Here is a 19,287-nt window from a genome sequence, read left to right as displayed (position 1 = left end):
TGGGTGTTGTGGTGACTAATCTGGGTTCTGTCAACTAGGCATTTTTAGCCTCCCACTGCCCTTACCAAGAGTGCGTTGAGCTTCAAGGAAACAGAGGAGGGAAGTGACTTAATTTTATGAAGTCTATGGAAGAAGCTGGCTGCCCACTGCGCCGGTGTAGAGAGGTTGAGAGGGAGAGTGTGGGCGAGTACGTGTGCACGAGCTTTATAAGCTAAAGCACAGTCACTTATCACATCGTCGTTACGGTTCCTCATCAGTCTGTGTTTTGAGTACGAGATAAATTAGCCAGTTAACAGTGCTTACTGCTGGGCCTTTCCTTCCACCCCTGTACTCCAGGTCACCTTGTAGTTCTGCTGGAATGGGGGGTTTTAGGGGAGGGGTAATAAGGTTATAGGAGATAAGGAGATAAGGTTGAACGTGGGGGTAATTTGTTGACCCTTGCCCTTTCACTCTTGACACGGGCCCCTTTCCGAACCCCTTGGTTGAGGTCAGCTGTCCGAAGAGGAGAAAGGAACTCCTTTCTTGATACTTTCAATTTCCTGTGGGCTGAACACTTCAGCTGTAGCTCCAGGATTTCACTGTAAAATATCTCATTGGAACGCTGTATGATATGATACCTTTCCATTTGGAAACTAAAGCTGTAGGCAACTTTCTCAACAATCGCAATGGTCGTGAAAACATCTTGAGAAGTCTAGCACCCGTTGTTCCTGCTCGCAGAGAAAGAAACACACCCCCAACCCCCCGCTTCTCCTCACACCTTGTTGTGAACGTGCATCAACATTTCTGGCTCAGACTTCTTGGCAAAGAGGATTCCACGATTACAGGCTGGCGTAACATTAGCTAGACTAAAAATGGCAGCTCCAAGACACCAAGTAAAACAACGGAATCTTTTTAGTTGCTGCAGTGCTGCTGTCAGAAGTGTCCTATTGTAAAACGTCCAGAAGAGCATCGGCATTACGATACACCCAAGGCTTTCTGACACTCTGCAGACGTGCATTTTTGTAGGTCACTAGCTACAGTGACTGCTTACTGTTTTTGTCAACGTAACGTCATGTCATGCTATTCTTATTGTATGATGGGATGCTATGTCAAACAGTTATGTGACAGAGCATGTGTTAAGGCAGCCTTAGCCTTGATACAGGACCTTCGGGAGTCTGACCGATATTGGCTACAGCTGCCAAGCAGGGTTCTAAACGGTTCTTACTAACGTGATCTATCCGATAGATAGCTAGCCTAGATAAACTACCTAACTTCACCTACCATGCCGATAACGTTAAATTTAATTCTTCCAAGAACTAGCCATGGAATTAAGTAACGTTATCATTATTAGCTACCTAGTTATTTTGGTGGTTAAATTCATTGAAGGTATCTTACTTGATTGGCCGGTAAGCAGAAAGTCCAGGTAAATAAGTACTGAAATTTAGACCAGTCTGTCCAGCAGGAACAGTCAGAGCTGTGCATACAATTTCAACTCCACCCACTCCCAAAACTCTTGCCACCTGCCGAATTGTGCTCCACTGTTTCTCCTACTTTTTTGAGCAAGCTCCATCCACTTCTGTTTTTTTTCTTTTTGCCATTACTTGGCACTGGATCAGCTGATTTGTCCACCATTGGTGAAACTTTCTTTACACATCTAGCTATTTGTACTGGTACGTGAACGCACAAGGTCAATCTAATTGTTGACTGGTTCACAACGTGAACTGTCCCATCTCCTTGATTCTAAACCACCTTGTTTCGTAAACATAAATTTGGGCTGAATCCCTGGTTTTAGAATACAGAATTTGAGGGTATGAACACAGTGTGTGGTGCTGGATTTCTCTCACAGCAACTAGCTATTTCTATGATTTCTAAGAAATCACTTGCAGCTTTAATTTTTCAGTAGCAGGACAGCACATCACAAGAAAGCACAATAAATTGCTGTCATTAAAGAATGTCAAAGCTGGACTGTTTTGGGACAGAAAATATCTTCATTTTACTTACTATTTTATTTGTCTAGTGTTGGGAGAGGTTGCAATGCAAAGGGTTTTGTAAGCTGTCAAAATGGAGAGAAACTTATACACCTTCCTTATGGATGTACTATGCAGATAGTGGAAAAAAATTCCCTTTTTAAAGTAAGAAGTGTTTTTTTGGGTTTAGCACAATACCAATCTTTTTTGGCGACACTCTTTGGTGCTTTAGTCTTTTGCACCATGTGAAACCAAAAGCTTGCCTTGCTTTCTGTCTTCCTTTAAACTGACAGTTAATTCCCTGGTAAAATGTTTTGGAAAATGGATCACATTTGCTGCCAAGCTGTCAAAAAATGTTTATTTCATGTCCATTTGGTGTAAGTGTAGTGGGCGGAGGAATTTGTTTAAATATTGTCTTATTTTGCTTTTCCGTCTATTTGTCGTCTTATTTTCTGCCATACTACAGAGAGGAAATCGGGTAGACACGGCTGAAATGCATCAGTGGGTTGACAGTTCAGTGTTCTAATTGGAGGAGTCCAACTTCATGACCATATTTGGATTCATGTCATCGTCCCGCAGTTATTCAGGGGTGTGTGAATCAGTATACAACAAGAAGTATGCCTGTGGGTTTTTGTCTAGTGATCTAAAGATTGTAAAATAAATAAAAATGCAGAGAAACAGTCAGGTTGGGCAGGTGGGCAGGTGGGGGGAGGCATGCTGCATTTTCCCTGCTTCTCACAGTTGAGAGTGAGTGTGTGTGTGAGAGAGTGAGAGTGAGAGAGAGACTGGGGCTCCTGAGCTAATGTTCCATAAGGTAAAGTACCACACAAAGCATTCCTTTCAGGCTCAGCAGGATGGAAAGAGAGGGGGAGCTGCCATGCTACTGGAGGTTATTTAATTCTGCACCTCTCTTCTGCTGATGGAGGGAAAGGGGGCATTGCAAAAATAAACAAACCATAAAAGCATCGTTATTAGGGACTGTAGCCCTTGGTGGGAAAAAAACTGAAGCCGATTGCTTTATTATGATAAATGCCTGTAATGTGACTATGGAAGATTATTTTATAATCAGGTTTTTGTTCTGTGAGGGGTTAAATATATTGATGATGTCGCATTATAATTCATCACAGAAGTTCCATTTGCGTTCTCCAAAATGTTTGCGGCTAGTCTACGCGTATTTTCAGTTTGCGGTTCGCTAGCCGAGCTAGCGACGCCGGTTCTGCTCTGGAGCACTGCACAGCTTGGTCTCGCTGAGAGAGATCACTGGCCCTCAGTCAACCAGAGAAGTGAAAATTGAGCGGCGAGGTGGGGAATGTTCTACCAGCTGAATCCCTCGTCACCAGTGACCTGTGGATTTGCGAGGCATTGCAGTGCGGAGTGCGTGAGGCCTAGGGACAGGGAGTCTCGTGTAGCGCCGGAGAGAGAGTGGTGCTTTAATTGGCAGCGGCTTTAATTGGGCCTCCCGGCGCGCGGCTATGTGCCTTATTGAGTCCGCCGCGGCGGAGGTATGCGCCGCATGCCACGCTTTTGTCCGCAGCTTTCGTCGCTTTCGTACCTTGGCAACCGGCGAATACCCCCGAAGAGCGGCATTGTGGGAATCGGAGGCCCGTTGACCTCTCGGGGAGCAGATGCCTCCTCCCGGAGCGTCCCGGGCCGCTGGCACCCGGGCCCGAGCAGACGGTCTGGAATCGGTGCGGGCTGAAAGAACTCTTGTTCTGCCAGGATTCCAAACGGCCGCGTTCGAAAGGAAGATAAACAGAACTTCGGCTGCCGCTCCGCATTCCGCCCCCGCAGTTTATTCTGCCCGTGTTAATTTGACATCGCGAGCAGGCTCGTTTGGGGGGAAGCATTATTCTGCCCGTCTGGCCTTCCTTATGGGGCTGCCTTTAGAGAACGGCTGAAAGTCTCTGGAGGCTGAAGTGCATATCTGACTGCATTCACAAGTATACCATTCAGAGTGATGCAAGGAGAGGAGGAGTTTTTCCTGTTGAAAGAATGCGAGTAGGAATATAATTTCATTCTCCACCTACTCCTGTGACTGTCCTGGTTAGTCAGCCTTGCCCAGGTGCATTCAACCCCCTTATGTTCAACGGATTTGTTTGTGCAATGCTAATTGGGCCGGTTCACGACTCGGACTGAACAGGAGTACTGGGGGGTATGTCACGAAGCAGGACCACTGAGTTAGTTGGGTAACTGCGAGTAAAACCCAGAAACAGCCCTCTTTACTTCAGTCCGTGTTCCAGGTCTGGGAGGGCTCCAGGTTTTACGCGGTGCCGTTATCCCACTAGCTCTGTAATCCTGCTTCCTGAAACGGGGCCCGGCTCACTGCGAACCTGAGTGTGGTCACACCGTCAGTTTGTGTGTGCATATACCCGCCTCTCTGCCCCATGTGGCCGTGTGTTTGATTTGACCTCTGACCCCTCTCTCACTGTTCAGGTGCGCACCTGAAGGTGTGTCCTCAGGGCTTCAGCTGCTGCACGGTGGAGATGGAGGAGAAGCTGAGCCAGCAGAGCTGCACCGACCTGAAGGCCCCAGTCAGCCAGCTGAGCGGCAGCCTGAAGAGCACCTTCACCCAGAGGCACCAGCACTTTGACCGTGAGTGAGGCGCACGCACTGAGATACACACACATGCTCAGACGCACACAAACACGCACACATGCTCAGACGCACACACACACGCGAGTTTACGCACACGCACACGCACACACACACACACATGTTCAGACGAGCTCACGCTCAGACGTACGCACACTCCCACGCCAGCTTGCACGAGCACACACACACACACACACACACTCAAGAGGCTCAAGCCTATTCGCAGTCCAAGCTTTTGGCTTTGTACTAGGGGCATAAATCTACCGTCAGTCTTGAAAGTGTGCCTGTAGAGTAATGAAACCTGTCCAGCCTTTCACTTCAGCCATTTTTCATTTTCTTTGATTTCGGTTTCTTTTAATTGTGCACGTCCGCTTACTGCACCGAGAATGGAAACGCCCGTGTGAACTCACTTCAGTGGTGGTTTTGGGCCACCCCGCGTGGTCGTTAAAAAATCGATCAACTCGCGCTTAGCCGGTTTGGAAATGGAAAATGCTGCGGCATCATTCCAAAACCTCTTAAATGCTGGCTTGGGTTCAGATCTGGTGACTTGGAACACCATAACATATGGATAATATGATTGCCATTCTTCAAAAAAAAAAAAAAAGCATGTTCACAAAGCGCTGTTCAGTGGACAGTTTCTTGTGCTCTGTAGACAGGGACATCTTGAAAGACATGACTGTGTAGGAGAGAAATGCATTAACATGTGGTGAAGATGACCACTCTGTACCATTAAGCAATCGTTGACATCAACCTAATGGTATGCATGCACCCAAAGTATGCTGGGAAAATGTATCCCACACTATTACAGAGCCACTAGGACCATTCTGGATGTTCAGGTGGCCATTGCCATTGTTTCACTCACTGCCTATGTTTACTTTTAAAGAAAATTAAACTTTAAATCTCGGAAAAATTGAGCAAAGAAGGTGCAGTTCCTAATGACTTGAAGTGGCTGATTTTAGGATGGCGGTGTTCTCGCTGACAGCTGTACATTTCAGTGAGGCACTCTGAGAGGCCAAGGGGTGACAGTCCATGGGCCTAGAGTCGGTGTCCCGTTACAGTTTAAGGCTGTTACCATGCCAAATTGGGGGCCTTATTCTGTCATCATGATTGCTCCTGTGCGCACACCCACACACACACATTCACACAGACACACGCACACACACTCTTACACACACACTCACACACACACACGGCAGACTCGTTTGTGAGATTACAGCTGTGTAGGGCTGGGACCATAAGAAATTTTGAGGAATCTATAAATGTGGACAAAATTATCATTCATTATTGATATTTCTATTGTTATTTTAATTGGATACTGTATGTATTCAACAGTTCAGTATTCAAATACGCCACGTCCTGCAGCGTTCGTTCTTGCCAGAGGAGAGCGATTAGTCATGATGACTAAACACATGTGAAACTGGAACAAATCTTTAAAATATATCCTTTTCAGTTAAACAATTATTAAATGCAGCAAAACTAACGCCATGTAAAACTCTTATTTGAACAAACGTGGCGTGTATTGTACTGACTAGAGGTGGTGCAAACCAAACACTACTTGAACTGGAAAGATCGTTTAAAAATTCCTTTCAGTTAACAAAAAATGCACACTAAACCATGTAAATTTTTGGACAAGTGGTGATCGGTAGTGACAGGAGGAGAACCAACAGTTATTTTTGGATTTATTGCTCCACAACAATCATGTTAGCATGTAAATGTTTGAAATGCAGGACGTTAGTCCCAAGTTATTTCACTAGATCGCACCATATGATAACGATTAAATTACACAGCCAAGTCTATTTTAGATGGCTCATCATGGGTTTATTGTTATTTGTGTGTGTTGTGTGTGAGAGAGAGAGGGTGAGATTAAGATGTGACCCTTTACAGTTTATGTGTGTGTGTACATGCATGCGTGCCTAGCACAGTGAAATGTGTGCATACACAGGCAGGGTTTTCACTCCCAGGCACTCCTCCAGATTTCACTCATTTCATCACTGATGGGTTTTCACCCTTTTCACCATTTCTGGACGTTATTTCCTTCCTGTCTGTGTGCGGCCGCTCTCCTGTGTCCCAGTTTCCCCTCTTTTCCCTGACGGCCGATGGGTGGAGGAGCTTCACCATCACTTCCTTATAACCGGACGGAGAAACTTAGTTTGAATGAGCCGTTTGTGTGATTGACATTATAACACGGCGGTTCCCAACCTGGGGGTCGGGGCAAAAGATTTTCCGCTTTTAAGATTACTTTGGAAGATACATTTTATGCGTTTCATAAATTACGTTTTACACCTGTGGATAAGAGACTGATCTGGGCTGGTTTATGCATCAGTGGTAATGCTGTCATCATTGCAGTTCTCAAGTAGTGATATTCTACACAGCAGCCATGCGTTATATAGACCCCTGGAGGTGTTGGAAAGGGGGCCAGACAACACCCTTTTTTAGGAGACGTTGATATAAGGCTTCATACACTTAGCAACAGCATTACAGTGCCATTTATTCTTACATGTATTAATTATGTCAGGTTGTCGGTACCTGGCATGTTAGTGTTTTTTTTCCCAAGAATATATATGTATTCAAAAATATTTATTTCTTTATTACGTTTCAAGATGTGAAGTTCTTTGTCCGCGTCTCTTTTTTAGCATGAACTGTATGGTCCCGGGTGATTTCCCCATCCATTAAAAATGAAATGGTCCCCGGGGCTCTAAATTCAGCGTGGGCTGCGTTTAATTAGATTATCAAACCGCGCTTCGCATCGGGCAAACCACCGGTGGCACCGCAAACTTGATTAAAGGAGAATAATTGGAGCGTGAGTCAGCGGCACGGGGGTGAACGCTGGTATCCGTGCGCTTATCTCCTAAACGTTGACCGAGCGATCGTATGTCTGCGTTCTGCCACTGGAAAAATAAATGCCTTTTCAGTTAAAAAAAAAAAAAAGAAAGTTTTTTCATTAAATGCATTTTTCCAGCGTTTGCTGTGCCAGCGACTGCAGCGGCGGGGTCTGGAGGATAAGATGAAGCGGGCGTGAACAGATGCAGATGGGGAGCCGATCGCGGTCTGGGGCGGGACGGGGGTTAGCGGGGAGTTTTGGGAGCGCGCGGCTCCGCTCGGCTTTCCCCACGGCCCGTCTCGGGCGTCACCCTCCTGCCGGCGCGGCCGAGAGCGGAGGGAAGAGAGCCCCCGCCTGACTGCGATCCGATCGGACGGGCCCGGGTAAGAGGGGGACACGGGACGGAGAGGCGGGGAGATTTGACGCTCCTTCGGAGGGACGAGCGGAGAAGAGGGTGGGTGGAGGAGAGGGTGGGGGGGGGTGGGGAAGGGGCGCGTGGGGTGGGATTCCCCTGCCGGCTCCGCGGCGCTGGCGGCTCCCGGGCCAGAGCGTGACAGCCCGGCCAGCTGCCCGGAGCTTTCTCATCCCCCTGCAGAAACGCGGCATTCTCCCGCTCCCCGGCTAACCTTTCACACACATTCTCTGCGCACGCTACCCGGCAGCAGCCACTTTTATGGGAAAGCGTACGGGAGGAGCCCGCCCGCCCGCGAACCGGCTGACTCCTGGAAACCGCGCGCGGGCGGGGGCGGGGGGGCGGCGGGGGGAGCGCTTTAACAACCGAGCGAGGGCCTGGCGCAAGCCCGATGTTTCCCGTGCATGGCTGGAGCGCAGCAGTCCCACCGCTCAGTTTATTAGCAGCTGCGACCTTACCGCTCACAGTCCCCCAGTGCGCTTTCCCTTTTCTGTAGCTGTCACTTTCCCCTTTATCAACTCCTCGGTTTTGATTGGACAGTCGTGTCCCTCGGGAGGCCCCCGCCACCCGCCTCCACGCCGTATGAGAGGTGGGACTCTGCGCTGGACGTGGTGCCGTGTCCCCAGCGGATTCCATCTTCCTGTCCAGGTGTGGCGCAGACGCCGCGCGGCGCTGGGGCTCTGCAGCCGGGCCCACGTGTGGACATTCTCAAACGCCGCCACCAATAACCTGCTCCCATTACTCATTCATCACGCACTTTTTTTCCTTTCTTTTTTTGGCACTGTTCAGACTGCGCTTTGTGAATGTTTTTAAGACTGTCGCTGTGACCGTTGCTGCTCAACGGCGCAAATGCTGCTGACCCAGAAGGGTGTACCTTTGTAAGCAAACGTAGCCGCTCAGACTGTGAGAGAATTTGAGCGAGACTAGCTTTGCACTGATTGTATGATCCATCTTTCACTAAATGTCAGACAGAAGGCCGCATGTAAATGGTGCCCTGTGTTGTGCGTGCTGCTAGCTGCGTGCGCATGCTCGGGGCGCAGTGGGAAAGACGGTGCGGTCTTGTCTCGGCGGTGAAAGCGTGCGGGGAAGTGTTTTGCTAGCATAGCGCGGCTCGGTGCGGGGAAGTGTTTTGCTAGCATAGCTAGGCTCGGTGCGGGGAAGTGTTTTGCTAGCGTAGTGCGGCTCGGTGCGGGGAAGTGTTTTGCTAGCGTAGCGCGGCTCGGTGCGGGGAAGTGTTTTGCTAGCATAGCGAGGCTCGGTGCGGGGAAGTGTTTTGCTAGCGTAGCGCGGCTCGGTGCGGGGAAGTGTTTTGCTAGCGTAGCGCGGCTCGGTGAGCTGAAGGAGTTGGTGCGGAGCTGACGGTGAGGGTCTCTGGATGCTGCTGGGGCTACATGCTCTGCTGAGGATGGGGGCTGACCGAGACCAGCTACCCTGTGGGGGGATTTAGCCCTGCGCCCCCCCCCCAACCACCCCCCCACCACCGCCTCCCTCCTCTGCAAGCGCTGACTTTAAACTTGTGGCAGCGGGGCTATTCTGACAGGGAGGGGAGGGGTGGGGGGGGGTGTGGGCTGGGGGGGTTAGTGGTGGTGGGGGTCTGGGGGGGTTAGGGGTGGGGGGGGTGTGGGCTGGGGGGGTTAGTGGTGGCGGGGGTCTGCAGAAGTCTTTTGTTTTAATCTCTCTCTATGGGCCGTGCTGCTTGGTGCCCTCTCCCCAGCCTGCGAGCGAGGGCAGGGGGCTCGGAGGTAAAAGGAGAGGCCACAGTGTTTCCGGTACCCTTGGTAACACAGTAGGGGGGGTGAAGTAAAAAAAACAAAAAAAAAAAAACTTAACCCACCAGAAGACCCCCCCTCCTCCTCCTCCCTCTTTTCTTGGCCTTGTGTGTGTCTGTCTGAAGTGGAAGTGACAGACTTTGTCAGGGCCTGCGTGGCAGCTTACCGCGAAAGAATGCGCGCTCGCGTCTGAATGCCGATGTGCGCCACTAATTACGGCGCGCGCAGATTTGTTAACCGTCGCCATTGTCTAACGGTAACGACTGCGGCTCGCAGTGCCCCCGTCCTTTTGTCCGCGCTCCGTTTGATTGATGGAATATTCCGCCACCCTCGGGGCGACTAATTCGGTCGGGGGGAGTGCGCGCCGAGCGTCCCGTCGCCGAGCGAGAGGTAGCGCCCGCGGTTTTTTCGGGGGGCGCTCGATCCCCTGAAGGGGGCGGGGAGGCGAGAGGCCGGGAATGATTCTCACAGTGTGAGCATGTTCCGCGCGGAAATGGGAAACGGGAACGTCTACGGAAAGCTGGAGTTCGCAGGCGGGAATGCCGCTCGCGTTTTTGTCTGTAAAGGTTCTGCCTCCTGTCTGACTGGGCGACTGTGAGAGAGAGAGGGGGAGAGAGAGGGAGAGGGAGAGGGGGAGAGAGAGGTATTCTCATTTTGTACAGATTATGGAAGTGAGAGGTGGGGGACGGTTGGGGGGTTAGGGTCTGTAAGGGGGAGTTGGGGGGGTATTGGGGGGGGTGGGGGTGGGTGGTTGGTGGGTAGCATTCCTCAGGATGAAGTAGGTCATTGTTCCCTCTGAAGGAACTGATGATCTGAAAGGGGGAATGAGAGGGAGAGGGAGTGATGGGGAAAGGGGGTTTGGGGGGGGGGGGGGCTGAAGGGGGGTACAGGTCATTTTTTAGGGGGGGGGGGGGGACTGCATTATTCAGTAATCCTATTGAAAATGTCACTGAAGGACAGACAGAGAGAGGCTGGGAGGGAGAGAAAGGAGAATGGAATGTGACAGAAAAATGCCATTGATGGCGGTGGGCCTGAGCCAGTCTGTTGGTAGTCATTACTTCTTAACGCCAATCTGGACTGAAGAGCAGGCTCAGCTGCTCCCACAGTCTAAATAAGAACAAGGGGCGCCTCTCTTCTTCCTCCTCCTCCTCCTCCTCCTCTTTTCCCCCCTTTCATAGCCCGTGTTCTTACTTTTTTCCAACCCGTATCCTCAAAACTTATGTACAAATTACACGTTTTAGGGGAGTTTCGCCGTTTAACTGGAACACGCGTGTTCGGAAATCTGTTTAATGCGTTACTGCCCGCGTTCCAGTTCTGCTTCGAGCCTCGTTGGCAGCGGCATCGCGGTCTTTCCACTGCGCTTAACGCACACGGGCAGCGCGATGAAGAAAAACATAAATCTCCATCTCTCTCTCGCCTCAAAGTGACAAGTTTCTACCTGTACTGCCAAAGAATTCACGTGTAGCGCATGTTGTTATGTTAAACATATTCCCTCCCGACAAAGGAAACCTTTGTCTGCAGCATACTTTGCGTTCTCTCGGTCTCCCCCGTCCGTCTGTTCGGCGCGCGCACGAATCGGGACGCGTTTAAAACGGCGCGAGCGTGCCGTTCGAACCTCCCGGCGTCCGCTGGTTTTCATTCCCGGCTGCGGCGTTTGAGAACCCTCGCGCTTGAAACTATCGCGTTTCGCATTGCTCCACGTTTAATGCGTTCAGCATTGCGACGCGTTCGCTCCGACAGATCTCCATCCAAACTCGCATTCTTCTCTGTGCGTGCGGCGCGGGGCCGAGCCGAGGTTCACTCCCACGCCGAAGAATGTGTCGACCGCCGTCCCAAGTCGTTTCTTTCGCGCTCGGGTTCCCCGCCTCTTAAGCTCGAGCCTTTTCCAAATTCACGTACAGCGCGCAGGGTACAGTGTTTGCTTAAACAATAGCTAAGAAACCGAATGGAACCCAAACCTGTATATTCGCCGGGTCGAAGCGCAGAGGTAAATGATAGAAAGATGAGAAAAATTACGCAAGGTGGGGAACTTTTGCTGGTCCCCACAAGTTCAAGAGGCTGTTTTAGGGTTAGGACTTAGGGTTAGGGTTACAATTAGGTTAAGGTTAGGGTTAAAGTTAGGCATGTAGTTGTTTGGGTTAGGGTTAGGGTTAGAGGTTACGGAATGAATGTAAGTCAATGGAAAGTCCTCACAAGTATAGCAATACAAACGTGTGTGTGTGTGTGTGTTTAAATCCACAATTCATTTAAAATGAAGCTCCAATACATTTAATATTTAAAATAAAATAAAAAATAATTAAAATAAGGAGTATATTATATACAAACAGGTGACAAATTGAAGGAAAAATATGAATAAATGAGAGAAGAAACATAACTAATACAGATGCTTCCATAAAAGTAGCATATTTTCCCTTGCCAGTTGTTATTTAGTGAGATACAAGGGTAAATGGTAAATGGACTGCATTGATATAGCGCTTTTATCCAAAGCGCTTTACAATTGATGCCTCTCATTCGCCAGAGCATTTAGGGGTTAGGGGTTAGGCGTCTTGCTCAAGGACACTTCGACACGCCCAGGGCGGGGTTTGAACCGGCGACCCTCCGACTGCCAGACAGATCGGTCTTACCTCCTGAGCCATGTCGCCCCAGAGGAATCGCTAACAGCCCTCTTTCTCCCCCTCCTGCAGAGTTCTTCCGCGAGCTGCTGGAGAACGCGGAGCGCTCGCTGCACGACATGTTCGTGCGCACCTACGGCATGATGTACATGAAGAACGCCGAGCTCTTCCAGCACTTCTTCCGCGAGCTGCGGCGCTACTACGCGGCGGGCGGCGCCGCCGTCAGCCTGGACGCCATGCTGGCCGACTTCTGGGCCGAGCTGCTGGAGCGCATGTTCAAGCTGGTCAACGTGCAGTACGACTTCCCCGAGGCCTACATGGACTGCGTCAGCCGCCACACCGAGGAGCTCCGGCCCTTCGGCGACGTGCCGCGCAAGCTCCGCCTCCAGCTGACCCGCGCCTTCGTGGCCGCGCGCACCTTCACCCGCGGCCTGGGGCTCCTCCCCGAGGTGCTGGACAAGGTCTCCACGGTGAGGGGGGGGGGGCGACTCGGAGGAGAGAGAGGAGTAGAGAGTTGAAGGAGAGAGGCGAGAGAGAGAGAGAGAGGGGGGTTGTCCCTTAGTCCCTTTATCACTGACAGAGAACAGAATATGAATATAAGGGGGTGTTAGAGGTTTCGGGGGAAATGTATGTTCTCTGAGAATCTGTTAGCTGTTGGCTTCACACAGCATCTAAATGTGTATGTATTTATATATGTACCACTCCAACAACCGGTTTATGTGGATTATGGATGTGATGTTTTTTTTATAGAAAATTAATTTCAATGTAATTTAACGAGGGGAGTCTTCGACTTCAGTTCAAGCCAGAAGTAAAAAACAATAAATACAGAATAAGGACAGAAGTGCGCCGCAGAGAGAAGCGGAGGATTGGGCGGGCTTGCTGCGGGTCAGGTTCAGTGCTCCTGGAGCGAGGGCTATCATTTCCACTCTGCTCTTTTGCAGGGCTGATTGGGGCTGTTGGGGAGGCTAATTCGGCCCTTTACGCCTGGCTCCTCACTTTCCTTATGCTCCTCTGCCAAGGAGAGGCGCCAGGCCTCAGGGACCAGCCGATGCAGTGTAGTTCTTTAACACAATGGGGAAAGTGGAGGCCACCGTTTTTTTTTTCAGCTAGAAGTGAATAAAGTTATCAGAAGACCTCGTTATTGCTATCAAAAGTAAAGAAACTATAAAACAAAACTGGGTCAAAGCTGATGCATGTCAAAAAAAAATTTTTAAACCCAACCAATGGTTTGATCAGAAGGGGAAGGTTATACTGTGGGTTTTGCTAAATTAATATGAATATATTAGCTACTTCTGTTTTTTTAGCATGTTCAGTTTTAGCGTCAGTTTTAGCATGTTCTTGCTGCCAAGCTGCGATTAACAGGGCTTTCTTGTATAGTTAATTAATGACACGCAGTAACGATAGCAATACAATTAAATTATTTTGTGTACACGTTTGGTCAAAATAACTCACAACAAAGCACATTAGAGCAGACACCACTAGGACAGAATTGCAATCAAATGAGTGCCAATGAGCTGTCAATGTACACACCTCAGTGTCTGTAAAATATGGGGGACAGCAGTTTGTTCTTAATGTGCAGTGCAGTTTAAGTGCACAGGCACCCGACACCCACACTTTTAAAAATGTATAATCCGCCCGTCTGAAGTGAAATAACCAGGGACGTGCTCAAAGACGCGTCTGTACCGTGGGACAGAGTGTGTTTTTGGTAGCCGGGCTTCTCAGTCATGTTATCTGACTCACAAGGCAACCGAACCCATCGGCCTGAACCTTGAACCAAGAACACTCTGGACTCATTTAGGCTTTGCTCATGCGCTGAAGTGCTGATTCACTGTCTACGTTGCCTGTGAAGCGAACAGCTGTAATGATAAATACGCACACCCCCGGCCTCTCCCTGGTTGCTTCTCTCTTGTTTAACCAGGTGCGGGAATTCCTACAGGGTAGTCATTTTGAGAACAAAATGGCTGCTCCCTCTCCTTGTTGACCTGCCCGTAGACCTGTGTCTTTTTTCATCTGAGGGTCAGAGGTCAGGGTCTCCACTGTTTTTACAGCTCCGTACGTGTCTGAAAAACCCGATACGTGCCACTGTCAGCGCGTGAAGTGCAGCCGTATGAAACGGAACCTTCATTTGCATTGCAAGGTTTCACAAGTAGTAATAAATATTTAAACCCGTTGTTATTCTAGAAGTACTTTGGAAAGTACACAGTGAGTTCTCAGGAAAGCCTGACGAGTACAGAATTTCAGAGCACCAGCGTTGCCTGTGATGTCTCTTGGGAGGGCAGAGTACATTTTCTGGTATACAGTCAGTTTCAGTCTGTGTCAGTGCAGAATGCGGTTCCAGAATCGGCCAATCACAGCGCTAACGAGTCCGTCTCCCGCAGGTGAGAGACTCTCCGGCCTGCGAGCGGGCCGCCATGAAGATGCTCTACTGCCCCTACTGCTCGGGCCAGGTGGCCCTGAAGCCCTGCAAGAACTACTGCCTGAACGTGCTGCGCGGCTGCCTGGCCAACCAGGCCGACCTGGACTCGGAGTGGAACAACTTCCTGGGTGAGAGGAAGCGGGGGGGGAGCCACGAGGCGACGGAGGAAGGGGCGGGGTGGGGCGGGGCGGCGGAGCGGCCTGTTTTCCAGGAGCAGATGTTGTTATATTGCGGAGAATTCTAACAGACCGGAATACTTTCCAGAACGTTAAACTGCAGACCTGCAAACAGGAAACGGCCGCCCGGATGTAAGGAAAGGCGCTCTGCTCCCCGCAGGACCGTAACGCGGGGCATGTTCTGCGACTGTTTAGTGCCACGTTCACTCGCGGTCTTAAAATTCCTGGTCACTGCGGTCGCTCTAATTAAGGCTTCTCTTGGAATAACGGCATGAAGGGTTTGTCTGCCGCGAACGGCAGCCCACGCTCTGGGGCCTGCTGGATTAGGGTGCGAAGGCCCCCCCTTGTTCTGGGGGATTTAGTGCAGAGAGACAAAATGCAGATGTCACCAGAAGTGAAAGGATCCCTGGGAGTCGGGGGGGACGTCTGCTCTGCCACGGGGCCGTCCTGACGGGCCGGTCTGAGGGAGGGAGGGAGGGAGGGAGGGAGGGAGGGAGGGAGGACCAACAGGGAAAGGGACGCTCCTCTGTGCGCAGTTTGGGTCTCTCTGTGGCTTCTCCGCAGGGGCTCTTTGTAGCACTTTAATTGGTGCGCCTTGTTAAAACCCCTGGCTGTTTTACAGGCCTGGCGCGCAGCGCAGCCGCGACAGCGTAGCGCTGACTCGGCGCGCCCCCTTGTGGCGTACAAGGGGTAGCGGGGGGGAAAAACAAATGTTTTTTTTTTTCGTGGCTCCGTTATTTTCCGGGAATCGCTGGAAGCGTTTTAGCGAGGGGTTAGGCAGCCGTTACGCGCCAGAACGCTTAGCCGCACGCCGCCGCCGCCGCAGAGGGAAGGCATTATTTGGAACAAAGAAGATGCGGATGATTAGGGGGTCAGTTTAAACTAACCCAATTGAGTTTGACCAGTGCGCATTCCTGACCGTGGGGGGCCAGGCTTGTGAACGCGAGGCATGTTTGTTTGTGGAGTTTAAACCTGGGGGGGGGCTGGGGGTGGTCTTGCACACTAAACGTACCTGCTTCTTAACAGATGTTAGAGAAGCGTCTGAGAACCTTGCAGTAAAACCCTTTCCTCTCCCTTTTCTTTCCCATCTGTTTCTCTCTCCTTTTTCTTTGAATTTCCCCCCTCTCTCTCTCAGAGGCCATGTTGAGTCTGGCAGAGAGGTTGGAGGGCCCGTTTAATTTCGAGTCTGTGATGGACCCCATCGATGTGAAGATCTCTGATGCCATCATGAACATGCAGGAGAACAGCATGCAGGTCTCGCAGAAGGTGAGTGTGCGTCTGTGTGCCTAATGAATGCGCTAAACTTCATAGGGTGTATTTTTAATCTCTCTCTGCGGCCGCTTCGTGCTTAAATGTAGTTTTTAATTGTATGAGCGCGCACATACACAAGACCGTTCACGCTCTGAGATTGTGAATGCTTAGGTCACAGTGCCAGATGGGGTTCACAGTCATTCATAAACTAGCAAAAATAAAAAATGGTTCTTGCCTCCAATCATGGCCACACTTGCAACCGGAGCCAAGATGGCCGCAGGGAGTTGCTCAATTGCATGCAGCAAAGAGGCACACTTGGACCCACTTACTTAGTAGCTGTGCGAACGCATGCTTGCATGTTTGCGAGTTATACGCCCAGTAATATATCATGAATGCAGCAGCTTATCCTGACCTTTGACCTCTCTGGTTCTGGAATTCTGCGGAGCACCCGCTCCTGTCTGTGTCCCTGAATGGCTGAGTGGTCTGGCAGGGCTCTAAACTGGGCGCAGGGAGGGGTGAAGGGCTCTGTAACTGTGTGTGAACACTGGCCTCTCAACATTGGCCAGTGGGCTACGAGCCTGATGCATTCCACAGTTTCAAGCATGCAGCTTTCTTGTGTATGCCTGCCTGTGTGCATTTGTGCATGCTTGTGTGTGTGTGTGTGTGTGTGTGTGTTTATGCAATCAGGGGGAGAGTAAAGACCTCACAAGGTAAGCATCCCGTGTCTGCTTTCTGACCCCAGCACATCTGACCTCCTCTCCCAGGTGTTTCAAGGCTGTGGGCAGCCCAAGCTGGCCACGGTCGTCCGGTCCAGCCGGTCCATCAAAGATCAAAGCTTCCCTGGCCGCTTCAGACCCTACACCCCTGATGCCTTGCCCACCACTGCAGCCGGAACCAGTCTCGACAGGCTGGTAAGAGAACACCGCAAGGACAGCCTCCTCTGGCTTATGACTCCGTTATAACATAAGTCTACGTCTAGTTTTCAAAGCGGGTTCGTTTTACTGGAGAAGACCCCGGCATACGTCGCAGTTAAGCATGCAAGCAAGTGTACACCCCTGACAGACATCATGACCATTATCCAGTTCAGTCTCTTTAACACGGAGTACCAAATGAATGGACCAGGTGTACTATTGCTAATAGCAATTTTTTTTAGCTTACATCCGTCTTAAATTGTTAGACATTGTGTCTGAATTAGTGACACGTACAAGTAAAATATCTATGGTACTTCAAAATTTTTGCACATCCAATTGTCGGCCATGTAATTCACCATTTGGCCTGTTCTGGGCCCTGTGAAACTTCAAAAGGCTTGGCACAGGCAGGCCTAGAGATAAGACACAAAGAGCAGGAACTGAGGGGCGGGGGTGGGGTAGCCATGTGCAGTGTGTGTGTGTGTGTGTGTGTGTCAACAGGGGTGGCCTGGGAAACCTCACACTGGCATTCCACATACTCATAGTATTCTGTACCTTAAAAAATTGGTTAATACACCTACAGGCACTATTCTGGGTCTGTCCATACCAGAAGAAAGCGTAAGTCAGGGTGTCACTGCTGGCTTTGTAACTTGGTTTAATTATTGTCTGATCTGGTCTCTCCGCCTTGTAGCTCACAATCATTTCCATAATAGCCAGTGTGGTCCTTCCCAAAAAGATCTGAAAATCATTCATATTTAATGTTACCATAATGCTCACTAAGAGAGAGGGTTAACTTTAAAAGGCTGTGTTGTATTGTAGATTGGCCTGAAGCAATAAGATATAAAATCAGTACTACTTGGATTCCCCCTGATCATTAAGTATGCGCAGGCTAGAAGAAGAGGTGTCCTCTGTCGTTCTGCAAGATAAAATGTGTGCCTTTCATTTAGTTTAGGGGAGTAAATTGTAAGTCGGCATGTGAGTCCTGCATCTAGGTCTGCCGTTCTATATTTCATTCCTGGTTTTTTTGGAATATTCTGCTGTCGGTTGGTTTTTGAATTTTGGTCTTGGCACATTCTTGGGATTAGCTTTGGGGTGAAGAGCTGTGGTTTGGTATCTTTTTTCATTAATTTCTTTTATGAATGTAACTGTAACATTCATTGTTTTTTTTTTAAGGTAGTTTAACCATTTTATATTTCTTATAACTTAATAAATCTTTTAATTCTATTCTGGTTCTGTTGTACATATTCATAAAGGTTGATCCAACAGGCAATTTAATTGATATCTTTAATAATTAACAAATAAAATACATTTATTTCACACGTTGACTAAATGAAGTGCTATAACTGTTAAATACTGAACACTTGTGTTTGGTATTCAGGGTGCTAGACATTCAATAAGGGTGTTAATCCTGACTTCCCCATCACCTTGTTTTACAGAGCAGTCCACCAGGGGGTGCTGTTATGTAGGAATTGCTCTCAAACAAGGAAATGATCAGCTATGGCATTTTAAAGTGACAGAATTATTTTGATAACCCTTTGTTTCAAGAGCTCAAAATGACTGGAAGTCGGCAAAAATTAGCGTGCAGTTATTAATCTATTTCCCACCCTGTTCCTTCTTTTCTCCCGGTCCCCCCCTACTCCCTTTTTGGGCCTGCAGCTAACGGATGTGAAGAAGAAACTGAAGCAGGCGAAGAAGTTTTGGTCCACCCTGCCGGAGAATGTGTGCAAGGAGGACAGGGTGGAGCCGGGAGACGAGTGCTGGAACGGCACTGCCAAGAGCAGGTGAGGACAAACGCATTGTGCGGGGCGGGTGTTCAGCACCAAGTTCCAGTTCGAGCAGACACTGGCCATATGCCCTAATAAACGCCGACTAAACACTGACCATATGCACTTTGACTTTATGCCCTTCTCAGAGTGTGAGGATTCAGGCGTGTACTCTGGAGACTTCTGTATGTTAAAAATAACTATTGTTGTTATTAAATTATTTACTAAGAATTGATCATTTTGCAAGTGCTGGCTTTTTAAAAAAAACCTAGGTGTATTCTTCTAACCTCTATAAAATGTTAACTAGCTAAATAGCTTTTAATAGGTTTTTTTTCGTTTTAGTAACATTGTGTAAAATGTATCTATGAAGTGATCGAGCGCCCTTCTGAGTGCTTGCTCCTGATTTTCCTCAGGTATGAGTCTGTCGTCATGGGCAGCGGCTTGGCCAATCAGGTGTCGAATCCCGACGTGGAAGTCGACGTTTCGAAGCCGGACGTGATGATTCGCCGTCAGATCGCGGTACTGAAGGAGATGACCAACCGACTGAAGGCAGCGCACAGTGGCAACGACATCACCGTTGAGACGGGTGAGAAGAGGGCAGGGCTGAACATGGCGGGCGGC

General features: G+C 49.5%; 1 protein-coding gene across 1 annotated transcript in view; it reads left to right on the top strand.

Annotated features, from left to right (window-relative positions):
• LOC135263040 (glypican-4-like) overlaps positions 1–19,287 on the top strand; it is a 41,737-nt gene that overhangs the window by 18,371 nt on the left and 4,079 nt on the right. The window contains exons 2-8 of the mRNA XM_064350611.1: positions 4,380–4,538; positions 12,225–12,622; positions 14,531–14,696; positions 15,880–16,010; positions 16,760–16,906; positions 18,560–18,684; positions 19,080–19,252. Coding sequence (XP_064206681.1) covers positions 4,380–4,538; positions 12,225–12,622; positions 14,531–14,696; positions 15,880–16,010; positions 16,760–16,906; positions 18,560–18,684; positions 19,080–19,252 — 1,299 coding nt within the window. The remainder of the gene's footprint in view (positions 1–4,379; positions 4,539–12,224; positions 12,623–14,530; positions 14,697–15,879; positions 16,011–16,759; positions 16,907–18,559; positions 18,685–19,079; positions 19,253–19,287) is intronic.

The sequence above is a fragment of the Anguilla rostrata genome, chromosome 9 (assembly GCF_018555375.3).
Source record: "Anguilla rostrata isolate EN2019 chromosome 9, ASM1855537v3, whole genome shotgun sequence".
Classification (NCBI taxonomy): domain Eukaryota; kingdom Metazoa; phylum Chordata; class Actinopteri; order Anguilliformes; family Anguillidae; genus Anguilla; species Anguilla rostrata.
This window is presented reverse-complemented; position numbering and strand designations above follow the sequence as displayed.